General features: G+C 36.3%; 1 protein-coding gene across 1 annotated transcript in view; it reads right to left on the bottom strand.

Annotated features, from left to right (window-relative positions):
- The window catches only part of MALRD1 (MAM and LDL receptor class A domain containing 1), a 578,615-nt gene that overhangs the window by 316,029 nt on the left and 241,697 nt on the right, over positions 1 to 20,889 (bottom strand). The window contains exons 24-25 of the mRNA XM_036459535.2: positions 17,683 to 17,896; positions 1,495 to 1,742 (exon numbers count right to left, since the gene is read on the bottom strand). Of these exons, the coding sequence (XP_036315428.1) occupies positions 1,495 to 1,742; positions 17,683 to 17,896 (462 nt within the window). The remainder of the gene's footprint in view (positions 1 to 1,494; positions 1,743 to 17,682; positions 17,897 to 20,889) is intronic.

Raw genomic sequence — 20,889 nt, 5'->3', positions numbered from 1 at the left:
GCTTTTTAGAAAATATCAAGAATTTTTTTTTTGAGACAACAAAAGCAAATAAAATAGATTTGATTAAAAGTCAGTTTTCATTGTCAGGCTAATTAAAGTTGAATATAATTCTAAATGATATATTACATTCATTCTGGGCATCTGAGTTATTTTTCTAAAACTCTTATCTGAACATTTCACTTTCTTACAGAAAAATCTGTGAAACCAGAGTGGCACAACTATCAAATGTGCCTGAAGACATAAAAGAGATGAGATCACTATCAGAGCATTTACCTATGAATTACCTTAAGCTCAGACAGAAACTCTCCCAAGACAAACTAAAGGTTTAACATGCTTTAAGACTGTGACAGCGGTAGGATGTGAAGGTTAGTCAGCATGAAACAGAAGAACAAGCATCTGTAACAGAAGCAGGTACAATTGGGAGCCTGTAAACAATGATTGAATATTCCTTCTTCCCAGGGTTAGGGCTCTCACTAATGTGGAGAAAGGAATATGAGAATAGTATAATTTGAAGACATTAAAGAATTAAATCATGCATTGTCTCCCAGCCTGATTCTCTGATCAATTACCAACTTTGTAGATATAATTGGTTTTTCCTTTAGTGCTCAAACTTTGGGGAAACACCTGCCAGAATCATGTGTTCAGATCTTATAAAGACTGCACTTTTCATTGTAAATATAAATAAAGACACAATGATTTATATATCAATCTCTCAAAAGCAAGATTCCTATGAAGACATCCCCGAGGGCTTAATTTATATAATATATAATGCCAAGTTTAGTTCCTACTGTAGCTGACTTGATATTTTTGTGGAATAGAAACCATCAAGCAAAAATAAATAAAGGAAAGTGAAATATTCTGAAAATACATTTGTTTAACCCTAAGAACCACATAACCTTATTTATACTTTTAATACTCTATAAATCTTTTTTTCAAATTTCCACAGGATAGTGGCAAAACCATTTTTTTTTCTTCCTACCCATATAAATTATTCTACTTTCTTTTTTGGGGGGGAGGTCAAGTTCAGTCTCTCTTTTTCCATGAAGACATCTTCAAACATTTTATCGTATCTCCACCTATCTCTAATAATATTCCTTGGATTATACTGCATATATAGATATAGATATAGATAGATATAGATATAGATATAGATGATATAGATATAGATATAGTTGTTTTTTTTCTGATGGAGAAAGTCTCATAATGAGTACTAAACTTCCTGAGTGAAAACATCTGGCATTTTATGCCTTTTGAATTATCCCTGGATAATAATCATGAAATATCCCAATGGTTTTCAAAATTCAAATATTTATGGATTACACCTTCTTCCTAAAGGTTCAAGTATCCTTCAATCTCATCCTTATTTCACCATCTTTCTTCCTCACATATCCCAAGTTGATAAATTCAAGCACATTTTTGGTCTTGTCCTAACCATTTCATTTTCCTTATTGAATCTATCAGAAGTTGATCATAATATTTCTGTCTTTACCATACCTTGCAGTTTTTGCTTCTTCTACTTATGACCGGGCTGGAAATTCTGGCTGCCCTCATGGGCTGCTGAGGGAACAAGCTCTTTATGAAGATGTAATGACCAGACGAATTTCGCAAGGTGTGGTCAGCGGCTGGCTCTGTGCCTGCAGCAGGGATGCTGCTAGCTTTCAAATTCCAGTCAAAGTCATCCTCCTGTTCCTGCTCCCAGGAACAGAGATCAAACTCAAAATCACAGCGCCCAATGGAGGGACCTGGAAAACATTTCCCAAATTATGGTAGAAAGAAAGAGAAAATCAGCAGACTTAACTGACTTAAAGACTTGCAATCCAAAATCACAGTGATCTTGCCACATCACTGCAATATAGAAAACTTTGCAACATTCAAACAGAATATTTTAGTTTGCTACACACAGCTATTTCTGTGGTTTGCATAAGTTTATCTCTCCACAAATCTGGTCCCCAGTCTCAAAATCAATGAGAAAATATTTTAGCATTACACACATTTTCTCCTCCAAGTACCTATTTGATCAATGTGATTTATTTCCTTCATCTTTGCTTCTTAGAGCTTGGTAGAGAATTTAGGAAGTTTGTTATTCTGCAATACAGTTTGGCTTGGGAAATGCTGCCTAAAGCAAAAGTTATTGTATTAATCATTGCAATTAGTTTGTAAAGATAACCTCATTTTAGAAGTGAGAAAATTGTAAAACAGAAAAGTAAAGTAAAAAGTGAAATAATTTGAATTAATTTATAATTAAGTTGCAGAAATTAAATGTTAAGTTGCATTAAATACCAACAATCTAACATCTTAAAATATTTTGTTACTAACATGGCATAAATTTTTTTTCTTCCATTCAATGCTTATTGGATTTCTGCCTGAGGGATCTATGTAGTTCTGATAGAGTGGTATGGAAATTCCCAACTATGATAGTTTTGCTTTGCAAGTCTATTAGTTTTTGTCACACATGGCTTGACATTCTGTTGTTAGGCACTTACACATTATAGACTGTCATGTTTTCTTGAAGAATTGACCCTCTATTGTTATGTAATTCCCTTATTTACCTTTGATAACTTTCCTTCTTTGATGTCAGCTCTGTCTAAAATTAATAAAACTACTCTTGCTTTATTTTGTTTAGCATAAGCATGGTATATACAGGTGTTCCCCCAAAAATGTATATACACTTTAACAGCTGGTAGGTCAATTTTGAAAATTAAATGTATTTTAATAAACATTGCCATTATATTACTCAAAGTTTGTGTACACATTTTCTGTGGAAAGCCTATAATATTCCATATAGTTACGTTTACTCTATACATGTTTTTATATTTAAAATACACTTTCTGCAGACAACATATAGTGGGGTTTTATTTTTTTTATCTACTCTAACAATTTCTGTTTTTTAATTAGTACATTTAGACCACTGATGTTCAAAATGATCATTGAGACAATTGGATTAATACTTACCATATCTATTACTATTTCCTATTTGTTGCCCACATTCTTTATGCTTATTTTTATCTTCTATAGTTTTACTGCCTTTTGCAGTTTTAATTAAATATTTTATATAATTGCATTTTATCTCCTCTCTTGGCATTGGTTATACTTTTATTTTTTACTCTTTTACTGATTTCTTTAGACTGTTACATTACCTTTACAAATAATCCAAACTTACTTTAAAAGAACATTATATCCCTTCATGCATAGTGTGAATACTTTATAATAACAATATAATCTTAATTCCTCACTTCTATCTCTTATACCATTAACATTATTCATTTTTCTTTGTATAGAATCATACATGATTATATATATATATCTACACTAATAAAAGAGAAATATGCAAATTGACTACCTTTGTGAATCCCACCAGCCTATCAGGAGTGAGTATGCAAATTAGCCCAACAAAGATGGCAGGTTAATTTGCATACACAGGCACAGAATGGCAGGGGGTGTTCCCCACCTTCCCAGCAGCTCTGGGCCTCTGTGCATTGTGGGAAGGCATAAAGGTGGCACTAGTCTGGAGGGAAGGCAGAAAGGCAGCTCCAGCCAGAGCAATGGTGGTGCCAGGAGCCAGGGGAAGGAAGGCCCATTTTTGCACAAATCTTTGTGCATTGAGCCTCAAGTGTTATATATAAGAATACACAATTGAATACGTTATTGTTATTTTATTTTAAACAATGTTGACTGGTTGATCAATTGGGAGGAAGTCGATGTGAAAAAAGGAGACCTATGTAATACTTTTAATAATAAATATAAAATTTAAAAAATTAAGTTTTTATTTAATCTTCACTTATTTCTTCTTCATTACTCACCATCATTTATGTAGGTCTGATACGTATCATTTTCTGACCCATACTGTTTTGCTTCTCTCTAAAACACATCTTTTAACATTTTTTTGCAAAGTAGGTTTAGCAGCAAAACATTCCCTCACTTCTTGAAACACCAGTCAGAAAGGATACATGCACCCCTATATTCATTGCAGCATTATTTAAAATAGCTAATATTTGGAAACAGCCCAAGTGTCAGTCAGTAGATGAGTGGGACATTTACACAAAGGAATACTATGCAGCTACAAAAAAGATGGGTCTCTGATCTTTTGAGACAGCAAGGATGGACCTGGAGATTATTATGCTAAGCAAAATTAGCCAGTTAAAGAAAGACAAATATCACATGTTCTCACTGATATGTGGAATCTAACCAATAAAATAAACTGATGAATAAAACAGGTCCAGAGGCATGGATACAGATCTCAGAGGGAAGGGTGGAGGCAAGTGGGAAGAGATTAACCAAATAATTTATATGCATGTATACATAGCCCTTAGACACAGATAATAATGTGGTGAAGGCCGTGGATGGGACAGGATACAGGTGGAGGGTGGCCAAAGGCTAAAATGGGGGACATCTCTAATACTCTCAACAAGAAAATTAATTTTTTTTAACAAAGTCTTCATTTCTCTTCACTTTTGAAGGATGATTATCAGGATATGAATTCTGTGTTGGTAGGGTTTTTAGACTTGTTTTCCCTTCAGCCCTTTAAGTACTTCATTCTACTTTTTTCTTGATTCCATCGTGTTTGAGAAGTTAGATGCACAGTCAAACTTAAGTTCTCCAATGTCTCCCATCTAGAACAATTTGATTATTGACCAAGTTATTCATGGAAAATATTTCAGTTGTCAAACAAAAATTCAGTTCTAGACAGACAATCCTTTCATGCTGATACTTGTCTGAACAGTCATGTATTTCAGGAGACAACGGAGAGAATGTGTGAGTGTTTGAGTAAGTTTACCACTAAACCTTGTGCTAGGAATATTTTTGTGTTTTTTCTCCCCCCAGCTTATTATTATTAAATATGTACAGTAAGTCACCATAGGCCCTAAAAAGGTTATTGATAGCAGCAAAATGAAAAGGAAAGTTGTGAGAAGTATAGAGCTTAAAAAACAAAATACAGTGGAACCTCAGCTTTATAACTTAATTTATTCAAGTAAATATGTATGAAATTTTTCATTTTTTATGCATATTTCATTTATTTTTGTTAAATTTTCATTTAAATTTCATGTCCTTTTATATTTAATGTGTTTATTTGTAGTACATTGGAATGTATTATATGTAAAAAGATTAAAACTTTATCATTTAGGGGTCTGGAAAGAATTAATTCAATTTACATTATTTCTAATGAAAAAAAAAATGGATTAGGTTTTTGTACAAATTGCTTCTCTAACAGCCTTCTGGAAAATCTAAGTTCCAGTGTATTTTTTACTTTTGTTCCTTTATAGGTAAGGTGCTTTTTTTAACAATGACTATTTTCAGGGTTTTACTTTATCTTTGATTTCCCTTTAGTTTAAAAATGATGTGCCCAGCCGAAACAGGTTTGGCTCAATGGATAGAGCATCGGCTTGGGGACTGAAGGGTCCCGGGTTCGATTCTGGTCAAGGGCATGTACCTTGGTTGCAGGCACATCCCCAGTGGGGGGTGTGCAGGAGGCAGCTGATCGATGACTCTCTCTCATTGATGTTTCTAGCTCTCTATCTCTCTCCCTTCCTCTCTGTACAAAATCAATAAAATATATTAAAAAAAAAAATGATGTGCCCAATTATGTGGTTTGTTTGTTTTTGTGTGTGTGTGTGTTTGTTTTTTTGTCATTTTCCTGCTTCACGTTCTCTAAGCTCTCTGAATCTATTTTTTTTTTTTTTTTGCCTGACATTAATTTGGCAAAATTCTCAGTTGTTATTGTTTCAAATTCTTCTAGTCTTTTTCTCTTCCTTCTTTGATATTATCATTATCCATTTGTTTTTCCTAAAGTCCTTGTATATGGTTTTGTGTTCTGGGATGTTTTTCTTAGTATTTTTGTTTTTCAGTTTGGGATATTTCTATCTTTATATCCTCTATCTTTATATCTTTCCTAGTTATGTTCAGGTTACAAATAAGCCCTTCAAAGGCATTCTTCAATTTTGTTCCAGTGTTTTTGATCACAGCATTTCTGTTTGATTCTTTCTTAGGATGGCCATCTCATTACTTACATTGCCCATCTGTTCCTGCATGCTGTCTATGTTATCCATTAGGGGCCTTAGAAGATCGATCATAGTTGTTTTAAATTCCTCATCCTTTCCATGTCTGATTCTGATATTTGCTCCGTCTCTTCAAAATTTATTTTCCCTTTCAGTACGCCTTGTAACTTTTTCCTGGATAGCCAGATATGACATTCTGAGTATAAAGAACCACTGTATATAGGCCTTATAATATGGAGCGAGGGAAAATATTCTACAGTTTCATGATTAGGTCCCAGTCTTTAATGGGCCTGTGCCTCTGAACTGTAAATATCATGTTTCTCAGATTTTTCTACCCATTAGGAGGATCCAGATGGCTGGAGGGGGATAGCATTGGGTATTTCCCTCCCACCAAGTCAGTTAGGCTCTGATAATACCCAGTTAGTTTTGTTACTAGAAAAACAGAATGCTCTGTCAGAAGTATGAAGAAATGTTTTCCAGTATTTACTATGGAGCCTGGTTGAATGTGTGGAGATAAATTTCACAAACTTGTCCACACTGAGTCTCATCATCAATGGCAGGTCAGGTTTTCTTTCTCTAGTGCTAGTTCCCATAGTGGTTTCTGCGCTTGAGTCTCTGCTCTAATAAAGTGTTACTACCAGTGTTTACCTATAGGTCTCTCCAGTCCTGGGGGAAGTAGTGTGCCTTGTGCACCCTATGTCCTTGCCTCTCTTGTGGGTCTCAGGAGAATTATTGATTTTTTAATATGTCCAGCTTTTTACTTGATAGGACAGAGTTGCAACTTCCAAGCTCCTCATATACAAAACTGGTCAGTTGGATTTATACATATCTATATATATAAAAGCCTAAGTGACCATTATGACCAAATGACCGGAAGGACTGAAACGACTGGTTGACCAGTCGCTATGATGTGCACTGACCACCAGAGGACAGATGTTCAACACAGGAGCTGCCCCATGGTGGTCAGTGAGCTCCCACAGCCAGCCTCCTGTGGCCCCTCCGCCTCTGGCTGGCAAACCTCCCATGGCCCCTCCCCCAACTGGCCAACCTCTCAGGATACCTCCCCCTGGCCAGTTGGCTTCTGATAGGCCTTGATAACAGGCCAGGTGAGGTATCCCACCTGTGCACAAATTCGTGCACTGAGCTTCTAGTCTTTTCATAATTCTGCTCAGTAAATTATAAACCTAGCAATGTAAGCTAAGGTATTATTGTATAAAGCCAAGCATTGTGTTTATAATACATTAAAGCTACTTTTTATAACCTTTATTTTTAAGTAAATATGCACAATACAGCATAAAAACCAATGTGTGATTAATTTGACCATAAATTATAAAATACACTATTTAGAGTTATTTGATAACAGTAATTCTATATTGTTTTGTTTGAAAATTAAGACTAAAAATGGAAATCTGTAAAACCATAATTAAATGTGAGATGGTGCAAGGGATACCTGCCAGACCCTGAATGACAGATGAATGATGACTGACACATATTTCTGCGAAAGAGAAGTTAAGGGGCTAGTTGGCATTAGAAGCCAAGAAAGCCCTGATTGCCTGTCTCATTAGCTTTTTATTGTAACAATAGCTTGAACTAAAATTAACCTCTAGATTCAATCAGCAGGGTAAGCATCCTTTAGAAGGCACCTGCATCTGTAGTGTTTTTCAAACAAGGACATTTTGAAATCTAAACATAAAGATTCTAGTAAAGCACCTCAGGAGGTCAGATTTGTTTGAAAAAATCAAGGCAGGGACTGCCACCTGTAGCAAGGCCCCCCAGAAACCCCTGACATTTCAGAGAATCCTCCTTATACACATTCCAGCCAAGTCCCATGCTTCACCACAAGATGGTGTCCAAAAACTAAAAATACTTGAGAAGAACTCAAGTTGCAACATGTCAATCTATATTTAGTTAAAAATGTCTCTGTTAACAAACAAATGCTCAAATATTTATAGGCAATTTTATCTAAATGAGGGTAGAAATGATTTTGCCACCAAAATTCTCAGGGACCTGCCCTACAATGCAAAGGCCAATGGAAGACAGAAATACATCCTAGCTGAAGTCATGGCAATTTCTGGATGAAGGAAGAATCAACTCTATTCTATTACATGAAATTACATAAGTTCTTAAAGAATTACCAAATTGTGCTAGGCATCAAAACCATGTGTTTGTTTGTTTTAGGGATACATTCTTACAGTTAGCACAGATCAAATAAGTATGTTTAAAAACACAAAATAATCTCTATTCTCTTTGTAGTTGATAACTTGGAGAATAAGAGAACATATTGTTTTTACTGTAGTTTCTATACCATTTAAAAGTGTATAAAACTACTACAATGAAGATTAACTTAATCACATCCCCCACCAAAGAACTTGGCCAACAATAAAAAAATGGTATAAAATTATCATTTTTAGCTTTTGAAAGAACATTGATAAATGTAAGACAGCATCTGGACTAATATGCCTTTAAAAATTGTTAAATTTAACAGTCAACCTAACACTGATGTACTTTCAAGGATTAAGAGAATCTTTCTGTCATAATTTCTGTCACTAAATGAACAGGCTGGTGTTTTCTATCCAACTGCTAATCCCATTTTAAAATTACGTTTCAAACTTATTTTGGTAATTTACCCTTTCTTAGAATAGCCTGTAATTTGTAGAGCTTTTTTTTAGTTCAGAATACTAAAATTCTCCTAAGTAGTATTTCAAAGGACTGAGAAGTAAATTTCAACTCAGCGTCTTGTTTAGAATCTGCACTGTTGACTTGGTTAAGAATTACAATTACAACTGAATTACAATTACAATTCAGTTGCCCTTGTGCTAGAAAATTCAGCAACCCACAAGAGCTAAGTTAACATTCAGACCAGCATCTAGAAAGGACATCTGTATGAAGAATGATGTGTGTGCTGCTAAAAAACAGGTTTCATTTAGCCTCAAAAATCATATATATGCTGCTACGAATTATAAATCATATTTTTCTATTTCCATACCTACGAAAGTTGAAATATATCTTTCCCCAGAAAGTTTAACTCTAACATCACTGGGAAAATACAAGCAAGTGTAAGTTCTTTTTATTTCAAATCACTGTGGTGAGAGAGTACATCTTATAATTTAATATTTTATTATTTCCCACAGGTGCCAGGTGAGAAAACAGCCGTCTTCTGTGCAGATGCCAATTCCTGGCATTTCATGGGGTAATTAATGCCAGTGCCAGACAATTGTATCATTAGTAAGGAAATGACCACCTTTGTCTACAGCTGTATCATCCATCAAACCAGTTTATACCTTTCTAAATGCTACAATTTTCCCATTGATCATTAGCTTTATGAGCATGAAGTGACTGTTTCATTTTAAAAATAGATCATTTTAAATTTATCTTTATTATTGAAAATTTAACAGATGGCCCCTTCTCCCCCCATTGGCCCCTTCTAGCCTGCACCCACTTCTCACCCAGGCCTTCACCACACTGTTGTCTGTGTCCATGGGTTATGCATATATGCACATAAATTCTTTGGTTAATCTCTTCCTATCCATCCAACCACCCCCAGGCTTCCCACTCAGATTCAACAGTCTGTTCCATATTTCTATGTCTCTGATCTATTTTGTTCATCAGTTTGTTTTGTTCTTTAGATTCCACATATGAATGAGAGCAAAGAACTTTTAAAATCCTACCATCAAATTCCTAAATTTAAGATCTCACCACTCTAATTCATTTATTCATTCAATATAAATGTATTGAGCATATGCTATAAATAAGAGCACCTTTAGGAACATGGAAAATTGACTGGAAAGAAGGATACTGTGTATTAAACAAATGTGTGTCAGATCCAGAGCTTTCACTTTATATGTTATTTTATTTAAATCTCACACCTCTACATAATAGTTATTATTCTTATTTTTGGTTGGGGAGAAAGCAGAAGTTCAGAATTAAAAACTTTGCTCAGTATTACACAGTAAGTAGCAGAACTAGTTGTTAAGAGTATGATACAACCCCTCACCTACCATCTGGAATCTTCTTTTCCTATTATTTATTTTAAAAAACCCCTATTCATTTTTTTTAGTCATGATCAACAAAATATTTAATTAGCTAAACTACTAAAATTCATAGGATATATGACTCTGTTATAATAGGCATAAAAGAAAAATGACACTGAATATTGTGATGGTCTAATCATAATTAGAGTACTGTAGTATTTTTTAAACATTTAATTCCCATGTTTAAGGAAATTTTGATAACTGAAAACATTCAATGAGAGAAAGATTAGATAATGGAGATCTAAAACCATGCATATTAAATGCTATTAAAGGATTCAAGAATATTATTTCTGATATCACACTTACTAACATGAGAATGGGGAATGTAAAAAGATGTGCAGAATTGATGGTACCTGTTTCCAATATTTAAGTTTTTATTATCATGAAGAGTACAAGTTGTAAGAACTCCTACCTAATAAAAGAGTAATATGCAAATTAACCATCACTCTGCTATACCTACAAACCATGCCAATAGCCAATCAGAGCAAATATGCAAATTAACTCCAACCAAAATTACTGCAGCCACAGAGAGCAGGAGGGAGGCTTGGGTTTCCCAGGCAATAGAGGAAGCCAAGATTTCCACACACCCTGGCTGGCCTAGGCCTCTACTCAAGAATACAAAGTTTCAATTATAAAAGATAAATCCCAAGAAAAATGGCTGCAGCCATGGAGCTGGAGAGAACAGGTTAGGGTTGTCCCAGCAATGGAGAAAGCCAAGCTTTCCACCTGCCCTTACCAGCCTAGGTCTCCACTCAAGGCTACAAAGTTTCAATTATAAAAGGCAAACCAATCCAAACAGAAATGGAGGCAGCCACAGAGCGAGCTAGGGGCTTGGCTCTGCTCCAGGCTACAAAGTTAATTGTAGAAGGTAAATAAATTCCAGATACCAGGGCCTCTGCTTGGATTGCCAGAGGGCATGGCCAGCCTACAAACCACCACAAGCCCCTTGCCCAGGCCACCCCACGCTCCAAGGGAACCCCCACCCTGATCTGGGACACCCTTCAGGGCAAACCAGCTGGCCCCCACCCAATGCACAGGCCTCTATCCTATCCAATAAAAGAGTAATATGCAGATTGACCATCACTCCAACACACAAGATGGCTGCCCCCATGTGATTAAAAATCCTGCCCCCATGTGAACACAAGATGGCTACCACAAGATGGCCAGCAGGGGAGGGCAGTTGGGAGGAACCAGGCCTGCAAGAGAGGGCAGTTGTAGGCGATCAACCTTACAGGGAAGGGCAGTTAGGAGTGACCAGGCTGGCAGAGGAGGGAAGTTGGGGGCAAACAGGCTGGCAGAGGAGCAGTTAGACATCAACCAGGCTGGCATGGGAATGGTTTGGGGGTGATCAGGCTGGCAGGCAGAAACAGTTAGGGGAAATCAGGAAGACAGGCAGGAGAGCAGTTGAGAGCCAGTAGTCCTGTATTGTGAAAGGGATGTCTGACTGCCCGTTTAGGCCCAATCTCACCAGTATCGGGCCTAAATGAGCAGTTGGACATTCCCTCAAGGGGTCCCAAGATTAGAGAGAGTGCAGGCTGGGCTGAGGGACACCCGTGCCCCGCCCCCCCCCCCCCCCGGCCCTGTGAACAAATTTTGTGCACCTGGCCTCTAGTATCAAAATATTTTTAAAAAATATTTGTTCTTTCCCTGTTAGAAGAATGAAAACACACTCCGAAGCCTAGGAGTAAATATTTGCCACTCATATAGCTGTAAAATAATTTATATCTATAATATATAAAAACCTCCAAACTCAACAGTTAAAAAAATCTGATTAGAAAACAGGCAAAAGGCATAAAGAAACATTTCATCATAGAGGATACAGATGACAAAGAAAGACAGGAGATGTTCATCTTCACTAGGTATTAGGGAAATGCAAATTAAGACCATGATGAGGCTACTACCCATATAAGAACAACAAAAATAAAAATAAAATAGTTACAATATCAAATGCTTATAAGGATGTGGAGAAACTCCATCACTCACTGTCAGTGGCAATGTAACATGACACAGCCACTCTGCAAAATAATACTATGGTAGGTTATATCCAAAGCATCGAATATCAGTCAGCGATAAAAAGAACCAATAATTTGTACACAAACAACTTGGATAGATCACAAGAGAATTATGATGAATAAAAAAACAATAACAGTCTCAGACATACTACTTGGGTGCACTTACATAACTTTCTCAGGGTAGCAAACTATAGAAATGGAGAATGAAGTAATGATTTCCCGAGGTTAGGTAGGGATGGTAGAAATAAGTGTAATTCTCCAAGAGCAGATTAAGGGAGATCTTTGTAGAGATGGAATATCTTAATAGTAGTGATGATTACACAAATTTACATATGTAACAACATCCCACAAAACTATGTATACATGCATATTAAACCAAAGTTAGTGTCCTGATTTTGATATACTATAGTTATGTAAGATGTAACCTTTAAAGGTTACACCGAATTTCTCCTATATAAACTACCTATGAATCCATTATTCCAAACTGATTAAAATAACTATTGTTCTGTAAAAAAAGTGTATGTATTTGTTTTTATAGGGAAAAAAAGGATTAGGGGGTGAGTAATTTGGAAAAAAACCTATTAATAATATCAACTTTTTGAAAATTCATAATACAGAAATTGATCCAGAAAAGCCCCTCATGCATGAATTTGTCTTCCTTGATGACTACCTGATTTCATAATTTTGAAAACAATATCCTAACACATATCGCCTGAAACACTGAGTGGTAACTTTGGAAAGACAGTGAAACTAGAGGTTGCAATAATGGATTCATAAAGCTTCGCCCAGCTGGTCCTTCCAAGAAAGCCCGGTTTATTAGCATGATGATGCCTGACCCACTTTCTAATATATCAATAAGATCCGAAAGACAACAGCAGTTACTCACAGACCAGGGCTAACAAACATGTACCTGAAAAAAAACACTAGCTGTTTTCAAGGGGAGGTGCTGCTTTTATGAAAGCCCATGCTAGGGTTAATATTCACAAATGACAAAATTTTGTCCTTCACCTTCCAGAAATGCTTTGCACTTATCTAACTCTCATATGTAATGTGAATGTTTATGTAGCTATCACATTTACTAGACAAGGAGTTCCACAATTATTCAGATAAGATCTGTTTTTTCTTTGTTTTTGCTCCAGGGCTTCTTATACTGGAGGTTCTCCATGTTTACCAAATAAATAAATGAAGGACAATGTCAGATATTCAAGTGTTAATTACAGAATGTTGGCTTAGATTTATTTTATTTTTATTTATCTTATTAATTCTTTTGATTAGATTTTATATGATTATTGACTAAGAACTAGGTAACTGCCCAGACCAGTAATTTTCAGTGCCCAGGATGATTTTTTATTTTCTTTATAAATATTTTCTCATATCAATTGTCACTTTTCAATAAACACTATAATTTAATTATATATATACACATATATACACACATATATATATTATATATACATATATATACACACTATATATACTGTATATACTATATAATAAAGACCTAATAATGCAAATCAACCAAATGGAGGGACGACCAGTCATTACGATGAGCACTGACCAGCAGTGGGCAGATGCTCAATGCAGGATCTGTCGCCTGGTAGTCAATGTGCTCCCACAGGGGGAGCACTGCTCAGCCAGAAGCCGGGCTCACAGCCTCTCCTGCCTCTGCAGCAGCGTTAAGGATGTCTGCAGTCAGACATCCCCCAAGGGCTCCTGGACTGTGAGAGGGTGCAGGTGGGCTTAGGACCCCCCTCTCCAAGCGCACAAATTTCATGCACCAGGCCTCTAGTATGTGTATATATATATTTGTGTGTGTAGAGACAGAGATTACATCTTCTGTTTAACACAAGAATATGAGGAATGGGATTTCTGCCCGTTTACTTATTGATACATACTACACAAACACTGCTTGACACATAACTTCTCAATAAATATGTTAAGTTACTTTTATATGTCTGTCTTCTTCATTTCTCTTGATCATTCTTGACAGGGTTTTGAAAATTTTATCAGTCTCTGCAAATCCAATCTTAGATTTGTGTTCTATTCCATCAACTTGCAGTATTATATAGCTTCTAATATAAAAATTTAGTCTACACATTTTTCACTAAGTATTCACTTACCTAAATCCCAGAGGATTTTATGCATTATTATTAAAACATATTCTAATTTTATAGTAATTTTTAGGGGGGCATGAGTTTATTATTAACTGTCTCTTTTTTCTTCCCTATAGCAATTTTCTAGCACTTGTCTCATAATTGATTTCTAGTAATTCAAAAGAGATAATCTATTACTTTAACCCACTGAAATTATTTAAATTTTCTCAATGCTTAATAATATATATATATATATATATATATATATATATTTAGTAAATGTTCCATGTGTGCTTAAAAACAATAAATAATTTACAATTGGTACTGCAGTATTTCATTTGCCCATTAGATTCATATTACTTATCAATTATTCTGATCAAATATCCAGTATCCTCACTAGTCACAGTGAATTAAATTATTTTCAGTATGCCTGAGATACTCTTAATTGTGTATCAAAAATAAATATGCTTATTAAAACATACAAAAAACACACAAAAATATGGTTATTTTCCAAGGAAACCTCTATATCATTGCACAGATATGCACAAATTAGATTTTAGATTTTTCAGATATAGGAATCACTTTCTTTTGTGGCTACATCATATATTTTAGACATGGTATTTATATTATACAGTAATAAATAATATTTTAATTTTTCTAGATTTTGCTTTCATAATCTACATTAATATATGAAAATTAAAGCAGCAGTTGCTTTTTGTTTACAAAGGATTATTTTCTTATTTACTAGAGGTAGTCTAGAGCTTTAAAAATAGTTGAGTTTTTAAACTACTTCTGTTATTCCTATGTGGCATTTTTCTACCTAATGATATTTTAGCAATTTTCTTAGAATTGTGATTCATGTTTAGTGACCACTTAGAATTCTCAAGAAAACAAACAAACGAGAAACCAAAAATTCAAAGACTGTGAAACTTAAACCTAAATGCTTGGTTAGTTGTCAGCCAAACTTCTGAAAACAGTTCCTATAGTGATTTAAATTTTTTTCTTGCTATTCTTCTGGACCTAATTAGAGCTCCGATATTTATAGTATAGACAGGGGATAAATAACAGCACTCATAAGTCAAATAGTGAATCTTGCCATTTATAATTAACTCTTAAGTAACACTTAAGACCACTAGAATGAATAGTTTAAAATGTTAAATACATAATATAAATAAGCAATGCCATGTAAAAAGAACTCATTGTCATGTAATGAGAACCAATATAAAAATATGGGTTACTTTTAGAGTTCTTGCATATTTTTTGTTAGTTTATTTATTTGAAGAAGCTGAAAAAGTTTTCTTCTTTCTATGTAACATCTAGAACTAAGTCAGCTTTCTTGCTTTAATATTGCTGATGTTAAGTAGGCCCACTCAAACTTTAAGTGATTTGGCGATCATTTCACCAAAAAACACTTCTAGCACAACCTTCCCTCCAAAGGCTTAAGATTACGTTTGCCTTTATTTTCCATACAAAACAACTACAAAACAGCAAATTTCAATACATTCTTGACCATCTTAGAAAACCAGTAGCCTTTCCCTAATACAGAGGATTCCTATAAATTTCCACAATGTTAGAACCTAAATACAAAGAGTTCAAGAAAAATTTAGTCAGAAATTACTTGATAATTTAAGTACTCAAAAAATTGCATTAAATTACATCTTGAAAAATAGATATACTGGCAACATGACCCAAAAAAGTTTAATATCTGTTCTGTTTCACTGATTACCTAATACATTTGTGTGATATTCACAAGAAAATGGCAATGAAGAATTTTAAAATATTAGATTCAGAAAATACCTATAAATACTTCAGAAAACATTCATGATGTAGAGATTAACATTAATACAGAATTTGAGATTTGCCAAACATTGTTTTGCTCAGTTCATATATGATAATAATGGATATTATAAGAAAGAATCCACAACTGAAGGAACAATTATATTATATAAATAGAATTTGTAATCTGTAACTTTTAAGATTCAGTGTTACACAGAAGTAGTATGGTAGCATGGGAAAAATAGTGGTTTCATAAATTAAAGTGCATGAGTTCTAGGATCAATTTTGTTGATACCAGTATGATGAGCTTTGACAAAATCTTAAGCACTGATGTTCATGACTTCTGTGGAATGCACTAATAAAAGATGTCCCCACACCTCAGGGTTGCTGTGATGATTAGTAGAAAAAAGAGCTTTGAAGATTAAAGGTTTATATAACTGTGAGCTCTTTTTATACTGAAGTTATTCTTAACATGCCAGATTTGGTTTCAAGAGATGAAAAAGGAGCAAACTGTAATATTCTAGCTCAGAAATTATTGCTGGTAGAGTGAAATACTTTGTCAAACTTCTTTTTGACAATTTGTATTCACCTCATTTGCAATGAAATGATGCAACAACTGGGCTACATCATACAATTTTACAGATTTACCCGAATGCGCACATATGGCCCATTGAGCTAAGGGTATTTTAATAGGTGTTGTTTATTATAAATCAATCTCCTAAAACAATATTACATAGTTGATATGTATCTCCTTTGGGAGACCACTTTGCCTTTTTTATGTGATATCTTTTTATGTATTCACTTTTGGTTTTTAAACAACTGACCACATCTCATAATTTACATGAAGGAATGACAACTCTTTAACCTGCATCCAAGCATAGAGGCTGGATAACTCTGCATGAATAAGTTTTGATGGATGTTTTACTGTGTTGTTGTTGTTGTTGTTTGTTCGTGTTGGTTTTTTTGTTTTTTTGTTTGTGTGTGTGTGTGTGTGTGTGTGTGTGTGTGTGTTTCAAAACTTTCTTTTACATGAAAAATACTTGCTTCCCTTCTGTGTTTTCTAATTTATCTACAAATCCATCACACACACACATACTAATCTGTCATCTAGTTTTGAAAGAATTCTGGTTCTAAATTAGGTATTGAGAGAGAAAAAAAAGTAAAATTATTTTTTTAAATTTATCTTTATTGTTGAAGCATTACAGATGTCCCCCTATTTTCCACTATTGACCCTATCCAGGACACAGACACCCAGGCTTCACCACACTATTATCTGTTCTTTGGTTGATCTCTTCCTGCCAGTCCACCCACCCCAACCTTCATCTGAGATTCCTCAGACTGATTATGCTTCTATGTCTCTGGGTCTATTTTGTTTAACAGTTTACTTTGTTCATTAGATTCCATATAGAACTGAGATCACATGATACCTGGTTTTCTCTGACTGGGTTATTTCATTTAGCATAATGCTCTCCAAGTCCCTCCCTGCTGTCTCAAAGGATAAGAGATTCTTCTTTTTTAATGCTGCATAGTATTTCATGGTATAAATGCACCACAGCTTTTTTTTATCCACTCAGCTACTGATGGGCTCTTGGGCTGTTTCCAAATCTTAGCTGTTGTAAATTTTGCTGTTAAGAACATGGGGGTGCACATATTATTTCTGATTGACCCTAACTGCTGAGCTATATACATATTTGTATGTTCAGCAATTAATGCATGGAATTGAGTAACATTGTGGGAGATAAAGGCAAAAGTTTGAAAACAGAACACTTTTACTTACTGCAAATGAAGTTAGTCTCATCTGAATTATCAGTGCAATCATTCACAAAATCACATAGCTTGTCCTGTGCAATGCAGTGCTTGTTAGCACACATGAACTCTTGAGCAGTGCACTTCCTGTCTGGGCTGAGGAGGGGTGAGCAATCTTGAAAGGTAATGTCATCCACTGCTACATCTCCCATGTAACTGACACTGCGTTTTGCCCGAAAGATAATCTAAGGAAGGGAGGAAGGAGGGAGCAAGAGAGAGAGGAAGGAAAGGAAATGGAAGGGAAGGGATAAGGGAAGGGAAGGGAAGGGAAGGGAAGGGAAGGGAAGGGAAGGGAAGGGAAGAAAATCAGTTTCAGTTAAGCTGTCCATCATATGCAAAACTTGGAGCAAGCACTAAATACAACACTTGACTATAAGAATGCTGCATAATGAAACTGACCCAAAACACTTGGGGGTTGTTTAGATTTGTAAGAATGTGTGAGTGGCATCACCAACACCGATGCCTCCTGTGTTGATTGTGGGATAGGTGGCCTGAGCCCTGGCCGGAGGCACCAATCCACCACTGCTGCCTCTGCAGCTCCCAGATCAACAAGCCCTGTGCGTTTCTTGGAGCCTCATCACACGTGGAGCAACAGGCCAATCCAAGCACAGACTGTACCAAAGCACATCCTTCACTCTGCTTTGCTCAGTTCTTGCCATTCCTCAGCTCTGTCCACCCCAAGATATCAAATGTCAATACCACGAGGTTTTTTTATTGGCCACATCTTTGGAACTCACATTATTTTTATTTGCCTTTGATTACTGTATGTGATGAACACAATTCTCATGTGTACCATTGTTTGGTAGTGAGCTCCCACTTATGTGGCCTGCAATAGAATTAGAAGTGATAAAAATAACAGGAGTCAGTATAGCTTTCAGAAAGGCTAGCTTCAGTTTTTGACGTGACCACTGCTTAGAATAATAATGAACATAGTTTTTCATAGAACATAAAAAGTTTATTGTTTAGTGTCAAATTTTTAAGTGAAACTAGTTCAGAGTTTCTCTGCAGGCCAAATACAGATTTGTGTGTTAACATCAGAAATACTCCTGTATTCTAATGTAAATTTAGAACAATTAGAAATTAATTAACAAGAAATACAATTACCTCAGTGATTTTACACAAAATATTTATTGAGATCAAACACCCAAACACCTTTGACCAAATATATATATATAATTATTTTTCTTGAAAGAAATTATTATAATTTTGTTGTTGAAGACATGTTATGCTTCTATACTACTGTGGGAAAAGCTAAGTGCTTTCCTCTTAAGATGAGTGGATTAGAATAGTTGTCTCCCATTATAAAAATAAATAAAAAATAAAATACAATTTATATGTAAATTCCTATATAAATTTACATAAAAGGGATAAATTGTTTCTCTTCAGATCAAATGTGCTAAGAAAAACAATTTATAAGATTTATTAAGAGCTTGGAAGTGATTAAAAGGAGGTAAAACTGGAAAAATAATAATGACTACAACTTTTTTATAAGGTAAATTGCACCCTATAAAACTGAAAAAGGTGCTTTATCATCTGGATATATCTAAACATTTTTAAATACATGCTGGAATGTCCTGTGAATAAAAAATCAGATAACTACTATTACATTAACTTGTTTACCTACTATCCTTTAGACACAACCTCAGTTGCCTATCCTGTCCTAATGATCAAATCATCAATTACATCACAACTAGAGGCCCAGGGCATGATTAAAATTGCACAAGGAGGCTCCCACAGGGGGCTGGGACCCGCGCCTGACATACATAGCGCCGGCCACTGCATTGTGTCCTGTCCGCTGGGGTGGGGGCGAGCTCCGCAAGAGCCGCTGGGAAAAAGTCCCTGGCTGAAGCTTTGTGTCTGCTGGGGTGGGGGCAGGCGCTCCTGTGTGTTGTGTCTCCGCTCCAGGCTGTCCCAGTCTCCCTATGACCGCTGGGACTGGGGGTGGCATGCAGTCCCCTCCTGCCAATCTGTGCACGCAGCTCCTCCTGAGCGGTCCTGACACCTGGCTAGTTAGCATATTCCGTTAATATATATATATAGATAGATAGATAGATAGATAGATAGATAGATAGATAGATGCTCCATACAGTGTTGTTTAAGATTCCACAGACTTTATCAATAAATGTGATTAAACATTTTAAAAAGAGCAATGATATAGTTTTGGTAGAATGAAAGCAGGATTTTTTTTTTTTAATTTGGGAAACAATATAGAGTAGCAGTTGGATTATGGACTTGTAGATGACTTGCCTGTTTAAAGTTTGTCTCTGCTGTTTTGTGGTTATTTAACTAGAGCAGGTTACCTAACTTTTAGGTATTTCTGTATTCTAATCTATAAAATCTATACATATAAAGAGGTAATATGCTAATTGTCTGTTATGGTGTCCTAGTAATGAGAAATTTGCATATTGACAGACCAGCAGGAGGCTGCACACACAGCAGGGGGCGGGCGGCCAGGGCCAAGTTCCCAGGGGTCTGAGGAGAGCCCCTGACAGGAGCCCAGACTGCAAAGAGGAGGAAGCAGGCATGGGGAGCTCTTCCAATCCCCTGCATGGACATCCGACCCCAGCCCCACACCCCTGGGAAAATGGGGAAGCTGATGAGATGGGGAGAAGATCCAGCCTCCAGGGTAGCTGCAACTTGCACCTCCAACTCCCAGTCTCTTCCCCATCAGGGGCGCCCACAACAATAGTATGCCGGGACCACCCATCAGCACCCAGAGGCACCCGGACTCACAGCCCACTGCTGCTGGGCCACCTCCACTGGGCTGAGAACACCTCTCCTCCCTGCAACTCCAGACCCGGGTGGAGGCAGGCCTGAGTGGCCCCCAGGGTCAGACCCTTCCCCCTGATAGCAGCAGAAGCGCACTGAACCTCGCTGGGGGCAATGCTAAACTTACCCTCCTGGCCCAGTCCCCACCCCACTCCAGGAGATTGGAGCCCCACCCTGAGCAGGTAGAGCTGCTAAACAGCCATGTACAATTTAAAGAATGGCGCCAGGCGGGAAGGTTTGACAGTTACCTCCCCTTTGGCCACACCACCTCCTTGCATTCCCCCTAATGCCCTGCCCCCTGCCAGCACCTCCAGAAACAACCACTGTGACAGGGCTGCTGGCCAGCGTCCCCCCTCCAAGGCCTTGGAACTCTCTGCAAAGCTTCCATAGCTACAGCCCAGGAAACAAT

This window comes from Pipistrellus kuhlii, unplaced genomic scaffold (genome assembly GCF_014108245.1).
Source record: "Pipistrellus kuhlii isolate mPipKuh1 unplaced genomic scaffold, mPipKuh1.p scaffold_m20_p_1, whole genome shotgun sequence".
In the NCBI taxonomy this organism is placed as follows: domain Eukaryota; kingdom Metazoa; phylum Chordata; class Mammalia; order Chiroptera; family Vespertilionidae; genus Pipistrellus; species Pipistrellus kuhlii.
Note: the sequence above shows the minus strand (reverse complement) of the source record. Positions and strands in the feature narration are given on the sequence as shown.